Below are 9,444 nucleotides of genomic sequence, written 5' to 3'. Positions count from 1 at the left end.
TTGCCCTTGTAGCGAGATCGGAGGTGCCCCGAGCTGCTGCTGGCCTCAGCCCCCATCCCTCCGGTCTCTCCTCGCCCACCTTTCCTGCTCCTTGGTGCCCTGGAGCTGCAGACGGAGGCTCTGCCTAATTACCAGTGTAGGCTGTTCTGGTGAGCCAGCCAGGGTGCCCCTCTGTCCGCCTGGGCAGCACCGCTGTCGGTGGACAGGCACCCCCCGGAGTCGTGGGGTATCTGGGACCCAGGGCAGGGCCACTGGGCGTTCCCTCTGCAGCTGTGGTCCAAGGTCCCACCTGCTCCAAGCCTGTGCGGGCAGCCCGCCGAGCTGGCGCGGGCTCGGGGCTGGACCAGCGTCTGTGCTTCCGGTGGCCCATTGTGGCCGAACAAGACTGCGGGCCCAACGCTGACAGATCTTACAAGTTACCAACAGCGATTTCTGTGAAGCGTCCTGATTTGAAACATTAGCAGCGAAGATAGTCCTGCCAGATGCAGCAGAAGTTTCCCACAGATGTCCTCTGTCACCCTCTCCTGGGCCACACCTCCTAATGTGGAAGCCACTGTCCCTTTCATAAGAAAACTGTGTTCCCTTCAGTGCCCCGGGCTGCCTCCCAACAGCCTCAGGAATCCCAGGAGCCAGCGCTGGACCTGCGGCCTGGACTAGCTGTTCGGCGGCGGTTAGACAGCCGCCCCTCTGGAGAGTCGGAATGATGGTCAGCCCCAGAAGCGACTGCAAGCCGGTGCAGGAAGGTGCGGCACGGTGCCCAGAACCTTCTGTTGCACCAGCATACCAGCGTGTCCAGTCTGGTCCAGCGGCTCGTTCTGTGCTCTGTGCTTCTGAAGATCATCTCGGGGTGGCTGGGACCCTCTGTGCTCCGCCTTCCTGTGCACAGAAGGGCCTTTCCACCTCATGCATCTCTCTGTGTCCCCCCAGGACAGAGCCCACCCACCCCCACCCCAGGAACCACTCCTTCAGCTCCCTGTTCCAGCGAGGTTTGGTGAGTCCTGCCGTGGCCTTTGCCTGGCCTTCCCTGTGCCGTCATAGGCACCATGGCCTCCTGAACCCTGTCTCCCCAAGGGAGGAACAGTTAGTGATGTGGTTTTGTTCGGGCTGGTCTTTAAAAACAGATAACAGCCTGGATCTTTCCTTGAAGAGTCTGAGTATAAGGGGCTCCTGGATGGCTCAGTCAGTTAAGTGTCTGCCTTCGGTTCAGGTCATGATCCTGGGGTCCTGGAATCGAGCCCCACGTCGGGCTCCTTGCTCAGCGGGGAGTCTGCTTCTCCTTCTCCCTCTGTTGCTCCCCCTGCTTGTGCTCTCTGTCAAATAAATAAATAAAATCTTTAAAAAAAGAAGAAGAAGAAGAAGGAAGAGTCTGAGTGTGATGAGATGGTCTGCCCGCAGAAAAGCTTTCAGGTCTCGAAACATGGATATGGCAACAGAATAAGCATTAAAATAAAGTTTCCAAGACCAGAAGAGAAACCCCAACAGGAACTATGAAAAAAAAGTTTATTCCAAATGCTGATAAAGCTTGAATATGTGCCACTTGAACTGCAATTTAGAGAGACATTTTAGAACATTTCAGTAAAACAAGTGAGAGATTACGGACTCCTAACTTGGGTGTATGTGATGGGTACCTTCTTTTGTAATCAGTAATTTTATTTGTTCAAGATTGGGGAGGGAAAAAAATAGTTTAAAATGGAATATGAAACAAAAGTGTTACAGTCGAGTTAATACAATCAGTAGAAGTTATTCTGACATCAACAGGAAAATGGTAACAGGCTATTTCCAGAGCATACCAAAAGCAGCACTTCATTAAAAAGGAAAACATAAATTCCAAATAGGAACAGTGAACAGATTATTAGGTAGCTTGATAATTCATTTAACGAAGAGGAGAGACTCAAACACGGGTAAAAGGCAGACATTTCCTCGGATTTGTCGGGGAAATGGTGTCATCAACAAAGGCTATATGTGATGAGAAGGAAAATTTGAAATGCCCTAAAATGCTTCAGAGATGGAAAAAACTGGATGAGTGTTTTCCCAAATTGGACAGTTATAAAAATTGCTGTGTCCTCTTCAGTCATGACTTCTGAAGCCACAAGGAACTTCCTTAACACTTCCCAGAATAAAAATTTGTGATTACTTGGCAGAGGAAAGACTATATTATCATCCTGTTGTTGATAACGGAAAGTGATCTTACAAAATCATTGTCTTACTTTTTTGAAAAAGTGGCAGAGTACATGACCAAAAATGTCAGGAGAAAATGTACCTTAAGAGATGTGTCTGGCAGTTAATAAAACACATTGTACTATTTGTCTGAATTTTGTCATACTTGTGGTATTGTTTTTGTTTTTAATTTGTGACGGTTGTACTTTCTCATTTTTGGGAATTTTGAAAAAATTTTTTTGAAAAAAATTAAAAATAAGTTAAAAACAGAAGACAACCTACTGTTGTATTTTTCCTAAAGAGGGCCTCCCAGAATTGTTTAAGCTTATAAACAAGGCCTTCTAAAACCTGCAGCAGCCCCTGCCTACAAGTGTTTGTGAGTCTGGGGAATGAGCAGAAGCTGCCAGGAAGTGGGAGGGGATTTTTCGATAGGCCTTTGAGGAAAAAGAAGTCATTCGGTGGACGAGGGGGATGCCAGACGTGTCTCCATCTGGGCCAGGGCATCGAGGACGGTGCTGCCATTCTGGGCGGCCTCCAGGGCTCGGCTGTGAGCGTGGCTCTCCCTCACCCCCCTCTCTCTGCCCTGCCCCCAGGTCTTCTCGTGGGCACCCTGGACGTGGTGTTGGACTCCAGTGCCCGCGTGGCCCCTTACCGAATCCTGCACCAGACCCAGGACTCGCAGGTCTACTGGACAGTGGCATGTGGTAGGTGCCAGGCCAGAGATGCCTGCCCTGAACGAGCGGGGGGGGGCCCCAGGAGGGAGGGGACACAGCCTGCATTCCTGGGCTGGATGTTGTCTCTGGAGAACCCGATGCTGCCTTTCCTTCAGCCCACATGGCCCAGGCCGGCATCTCACTTAGGAAGGCAGCTCAGATGTTCACGGGTGCCCTGGACGCCGTGGGGATTATCTGTGGACAGTCATGGACATGTGCAATGAAAATTTTGAGCCGCCCGACACTCAGGTTCCCAGCCAAAGAGGGACAAGGCGTCCTTCTGCCTCCTGGTGGCTGTCAAACGATAAATGAGGGTCCTTTCTGCGGTCTACGGGCCCACACTTTGGGCATTTTTGTGGGTTTGGTTGGTGATTTTGCTGGTGCAAGTGGCCCCAAGTGGGGTGCCAAGGGGCCGGCTGTGTTCCTAAGCACAGACGCGGTGATGTGCCTCGTGGGGAGGGTACGCATGTTCACGGAGCTCCGTTCAGGCCTGAGTTCCGGCCGATGCTGGCCTTGAGTGTGGTGTTAGGGAATTAACATATATGAAATAAGGGGCCTTTAAACAGAAAGCTGCGTGAAACAGTCATGCACTGATCGATTGAGGATGATGTTTACAGGAGTGTAGCCCTCCCCGTAGCTCCCCTGGGATCAGTCTTGGCCCGTTCTGTGTTCCAGGAGACGTTGTAGAACGTAACTGCCGCCAAAAATGACAGTCAGCCGTGGCCGCCCTCCCGGGAGGAGACACACACAACCCTCCCAGAGTCTGGGAGGAGGTCCCTGTCAGTGGGTACCAGCCTGGCTGAGGTCACTTAGACATATTCACGGATACACTCAGATAGCACTTCTTGCCGGCCAGGCACTTGCGCAAACCTCCCAAGAAGGTGGAACTTTGGGGTTTGTTTTTTTTCTATTTTGAAGATGAGGAAGCAGTGGCCCAGAGGGGGTTAGGAGGCCTGAGAAAGGTGATGAGAGCGTCCACAGCTGGGACCCTGGCTTTAGAAGTCCGCTTCCTCCCAGGGGTCCTGAACAGAGGTGCCCTTTCCCCTGGGTATGAATCCATAGACAGAGGCTTCTAAGTCTGGGTGTGCCCAAGGCCAAGTGGGGCACGGTAGGACCCCGGCCCTGCTGGTTCCAGGGCGTGCGGGAGAGAGGGGCTTCCGTGGGGTGGGGCGCAGGGAGGTCGGTGTGTGCCTGGGCTGGGGCGAGACACGTGACTCTTAAAATGGGCCCTCGAGATGTTCCTATCTCAGCGATGTTCTTTCTCAGGGAGCAGATGGGGAGGAGGCAGGAGTGGCAGTGAGGGGAGGGAGGAGGGTGGCCACGCTGGTGGCAGCCAGGCCTGATGCTGGGCAGGAGCTGGGGAGCCTTAGTCCTTAGCCTCAGGCCACACGCTCCGAGCTGCTCCAGCTTCTGCCCTGACCTCTGCTGGGCACGCCCCTCCCCTTCAGCTCTGCCAAACCAGACGTGGTCATGCCCACACCTGCCCAGTGCATCCCGACTCCTTAGCCCGCCCCTGAATGCCTTTCCGGGTCAGCCCCCCTCCATTTCTGTCCTCCCCTCAGCTCACACCTGGCCTGCAGCCAGACCAGACACTCACAGGGCCCAAAGTCCCTAGCCACCCCTGTCCCGATCCATGTGCCTGGCGTCCCCCCCGCCCCCCAGCCACCCAGCCTCCCACTCTGTTGAGACCCCTCCCAGGTGTTGGCTCCTATGGAAAACCAGATTCCCCAGACCCAGACAGCCACCTTTCCTTCTGGCTCTTGAGACTCGCCCTGTCTTTACCAGCACCTTATACACTGCAGGCTCACTGGCTGTCCCCCTAGACCGGCAGCTCCCGGAGGGCCAGGGTAGGCAGCCTGGGTTAGGATCGTGGTTTGGTGACTTCCCGGCTCTGTGACACTGGGCCACTTACTTAACCTCTCTGTGCCTCAGTTTCCTCCTGTGAAATGAAAATAATGGTACTGTCTCCACGATTCTCTAAGAAGTAAATAAGAGACTCCACAAAAAGGTCTGAAAGCAGAAATAGCACTTCGTAATAATTAGCAATTACATTCTTTTTAGTCCCTAAACCCAACACAAAGATGGCACAGTTTGTGTTTACTTAGGGCTAAATGAAGACTGAGTTACTTCTAACTAATAATTCCTTTAAATGCACACATGTGAGTATTTGTAATCAAAGCACACACAGATCCGCACAGATACCGTGGACAAGATTTCTTCTGCTTGAGGTTGCCAGGAGTTGCCTCACTTGCAGATTTAACTTCCAAATTCAAAAGTGGGTTCTTGGCAGAAAGGAGAGAAAGAGAGAAATCCCTTCCCCTACCAGCTAGACCTTGGTCTCTGTACACCAGGAAAAAGAGGCCACGTGAGAAGCCCAAAGAAAAATGGGGGGAAAGGTCGTTAATGGATGCTTGAAGGCGCCTGCAGGGGTCCTTTGGATTGTGTGTTACGGCTCCCTGTAAGTTGTATGGTCCTGGGTTTACTGGCCTTCACAGAGGCAGCCTCACGCTGGCCCACGGGGGAGGGGGAGGGCCCTGACTCAGAACTGATTGTCAGAGCAGTGAGCTCCTTGGGTAAGGGTAAAGAAACAGTCACCCCTCACCCAGCCCAGCTGGGCTGCGACATGTGCCAGAGCAACGAGCCAGGGATGGAGGAGGTGGTGGGAACCAACTCAGCCTGGCCAGGACGGCCGCAGGATGGAGTCTCCAGCCGGTGGAAGAGTGTAGCCAGGCAGGGAAGGACGGGGTGCCTGATTCTCTGGGCAAAAATGTCTGCGGGCCACAGCCGTGTTGGTCTTATGTCTTCGCTCGGGCTCCCTCCATGGCCAGTGTGCAGGCATAGGTCACAGGGGATCAGCTGGGCCTTCTGGGCACTCTCAGTCCGTAAACTGTCCCACCCTGGGTCAGCTGGAAGGAGGCAGGCCCTTCCCCCTTCTTCTTGTGTTCATTCGTTCAGAAAGCAGTTCTTGAGGGCAAAGCCCCCGCCAGGCACAAGGAAAACCCCAGAGAGGCAGGGGAAGCAGGCCAGGCAGAAGACTTCCCTTATCCCTTTGCTTCTCCTCCCGGGGTACCCTTTCCCCAGTTCCCGGGGGGGGGGGGGGAGGCGATGCGTGAGGAAACAGCCGCCCCGCCCTTGGGAGTGGTGGTGAACTGCCTTCTCTAAGTGTTTCCATTACCGCTGGACTTGCTGTGCCCTGCAGGGTCCCTCACTGAGGAGCCCAGGGACCACCTCCAAGGCAGGGCAGACACTGGGAGCCAGCCAGAAGCTGACGGGGTCAGGCAGGGGTTCCCGGAGGAGGCAGGGTCAGGGCTGGGATGTGAGCAGGGATGGGGAGGAGGGGCCTGCAGGCAAAGGCCTGGGTGGCTGCAGCGGGCTTCAGAGAGAGGGGTGAGAGCCTCTGGCGTGCCCAGCAGGAGACCAGCCGGCCAGGGGCCTGGAGTCCTGCAGGAAGGCATCCTCCGGAGGACCGCGGTCACTTAGTTCCCTGTATATCAGAGACCACATGAAATCCTTTATCCCGAAGGAACATCGTGACAACCAGGCAAACGGGCAGATCTATAGACTGCTTCTGGAAGGACACAGAGGAAAGTAGTGGTCAGTCTCTCTTGGTGTTAGCAGAGGTGCGGGCCTTACCTTCCGCATGACCCGCTGCGGTTCTGCCAGAGTTACTTTCGGGTTCACCGGGACCATGCGTGACTGTTGTTACATTGCCTATACTCAACATCGAGAAGGAAAAGAGAAAGCAGCCTGAAGATTGCAGTCTCCTGGGTAGAGCAAATCAGGTCATCCGTGTTATTAGCCTCTGAACTTACGTTTAAGGCCTGGTGATTGTAACGATTTTCCTCTTCTTCACTCCACCAAACCCCCCTCCCCCCAGGTTCTTCCCGCAAAGAGATCACCAAGCACTGGGAATGGCTGGAAAGTAACTTACTCCAGACACTGTCCATCTTCGACAATGAGGAGGACATCACCACCTTCGTCAAGGGCAAGATCCACGTAAGGCCCACCTTTCACTTCCGGTTCCCGCGCCCCAGTGGGGCGGGCAGTGTTGGCCTGTGTCATCTCATTCACTCGGCAGACATCTCCCTTTAGCAGAGGAGGAAGGCAAGCATGCACTCCGTCCTCCTGCTCTTGAAAGGGGCGTTTGATGGAACTCATTGCCAGGCAGGACCCCGCCTCTCCAGGCCGGCGCCGGGCTCAGACCATGTGGAGCCCCGGCTTCCCGTGCCCTGCAAAGGGCCTCAGAGCGAATAGGTGGGCGCACGCCGCTGACGGCCAGTCCCTTGGCTCACATAACAGGAAAATGCTGGAAGGGCTAGGCCAGCCGGAGGCACGTTTCATTTAGGAAACCCACACGACTGACAACTGCGTGTGCCCCCTGACACAGCACTTCCCTTCCGTGGCGTCGGTCATATGGCATAGGCACACGTGCAGAGTGACGCGTGGGTCCCACGATGCTCCCTGCAGCACCGTCAGCAGAAACAGGCCGAGGGTGGGAGGGGAAGCAGCCACCGTTTGTTCTGCAAAATGAGAGTCGTGCTACTTGCTAGCCTGGCATTGACCGAGCACTTCCTACTGAGTCCTGCGCCGAGCACATTGGGCTCAGGGGACTTGCGAAGTCACGCGCGGTACACTTCGTGGGGTGTGTTACAGCTCTGAAAACTGGAGCCGTGTGTCAAAACCCATAGCACAGAGATGCTTCGGCTTTTCCTCTTCGGGGGCTAATTCACGCTGTAATGAGCATCTACCTGAGCGCATGCGCATGTGTGTCATCTTCTTTCTGTCCGGTGATTTTGCCTTAGATTAGGTTGCTCAGAGGGCTCTTACTGGGTCCAAGTCTAGCCGTTCAGGGCTGCTTTGGGCAGGCCCCCGTGACTTCGTTACTCCAGAACTTTCTAGACACAGGCAGACGGCGCTGAGAGTTCCTTGGCTCCTCCCCGTGGGCTTTGAGGCTCTGAGCAGGACCTGATTGCCTTTCTGGCTCCACGAGAAAAGGCAAGGAGAGCAGAGGCAAGTCTCCACTGTCCCAGTGAGTAAGCTGGGCAATAATAATAATAATGATGAAGCAACATTGTTGAATGCTTCCTACCCGCCAGACCCAAACAAAGCAAGCAACAAAACAGAACAAAAACTTCACAATGCATGGGTTAGAGAAGAAATGCGCATTAGAAAATATTTAGAACAGAATGATCATCAGAATGCTCCTACGTATCTGAATTTGTGGGCAGTAGCGAAAGCAGTGGGCAGTAGCGAAAGCAGTACACAGCAGGAAATTCGAAGCCTTAAATCTTGAGGAGAGGACGTTAATGAGCCAAGCGTCGAGTTCAGTAAGTTAGCCTGTCTGAGCCCAGAAATGAGGAATTCAGAAGGAAATAGTCAAGGGACTCTTGTTAGAGAACAATGCAGAAAGGCAGCGGGTCCAGGGAATGACCTAAGATACAAACAGACCTGTGGCAAAAGGGACCCAGGACCAAAGCAGGAGGCCTCAGATGAGCAGGGTTGGGAAGGAACTGGGAGGAGCACCTATAAAAAAGCAGAGTTTTAGAAACAAGAGAGAGATGCCATGAACAGCTTTGAACGAGTAAATTGAAGAGTTTAGACAGTGCGGACACTTTCTCCCACTAGCATGCGTTCGCTTCCATCGGTGCTGCAACAAGTTCCCATAAACTTCATGGCCTCACACAGGCCCGTTATCTGGGAGTTCTGGAAGTCAGCAGTCCACAGTGGGTCTCGCAGGCTGAACGCCAGGTGTGGGCAGGCCGTGCTCCTTCCGGAGGCCCGTTTCCTCGCCAGTTCCGGCTTTTAGGGGCCGCTGGTCTTCCTCAGTTCTGGGCCCCTTCCTTCACCTGCGATGCCGGCAATGTGGCGTCTCCAGATCACGCCCTCTCTCTCCCCACTCGTGTCCTCTCATTTCCTTCATGGCTCTGACCCTCTTGTCTCCTCTTCACAAGGCCCCTTGTGATGACATATTGGGCTCACCTGAATAATCCAGGACCCTCTCCCTGGGTCAGAATCCGTACTTTATCACATCCGCAGAGTCCCTTTGTGCCACGTAAGGTAATCTATGCCCAGGCTCTGGGGTTTGGGATGTGGACATCTTTGGGGGACTCTTATTTGGCCTACCACGTAATATAACTGAAGCTGGGACTCAGGAAGAAATAAGAAACCCGAATATGCCTGAAACTATGGACTCAATCATTTAAAATCTGTCCATTGATTTTTACAGTCCCGTTCTGTCGGCCAGCAAACCGAATCCCAACCCTGTGAGCCAGGCCAGCTCATTCCCATTGGTTGGGACAGTTCCTCCTGCCACACGTTCCTAAAGGACAGTGAAGATGCCAGCAGAACGCAGCATGGACATGCCCTGAGCTGGGAGGGGCCTGCAGCTGGTCTCGGGGGCCCTTAGCTGGGAGGGGTCTAGAGCTGGTCTAGGGGCCCCGAGCTGGGAGGGGTCTAGAGCTGGTCTGGGGGGCCTGTAGCTGGTCTGGGGGCCCCAAGCTGGGAGGGGCCTAGAGCTGGCTGAGGGTCCTGAGCTGGGAGGGGTCTAGAGCTGGTCTGTGGGGCCTGTAGCTGG

The 9,444-nt window shown here is 54.2% G+C and overlaps 1 protein-coding gene across 1 annotated transcript in view; it reads left to right on the top strand.

The window, feature by feature from the left end:
- Nucleotides 1–1,620: 1,620 nt before the first annotated feature.
- TBC1D9B (TBC1 domain family member 9B) overlaps nt 1,621–9,444 on the top strand; it is a 38,773-nt gene continuing 30,949 nt past the window's right edge. The window contains exons 1-3 of the mRNA XM_021689942.1: nt 1,621–1,624; nt 2,751–2,861; nt 6,748–6,866. Of these exons, the coding sequence (XP_021545617.1) occupies nt 1,621–1,624; nt 2,751–2,861; nt 6,748–6,866 (234 nt within the window). The remainder of the gene's footprint in view (nt 1,625–2,750; nt 2,862–6,747; nt 6,867–9,444) is intronic.

Source organism: Neomonachus schauinslandi, chromosome 7, assembly GCF_002201575.2.
Source record: "Neomonachus schauinslandi chromosome 7, ASM220157v2, whole genome shotgun sequence".
Lineage (NCBI taxonomy): Eukaryota > Metazoa > Chordata > Mammalia > Carnivora > Phocidae > Neomonachus > Neomonachus schauinslandi.
The sequence above is the reverse complement of the archived record's forward strand: the minus strand, read 5'-3'. Positions and strand labels throughout refer to the sequence as shown.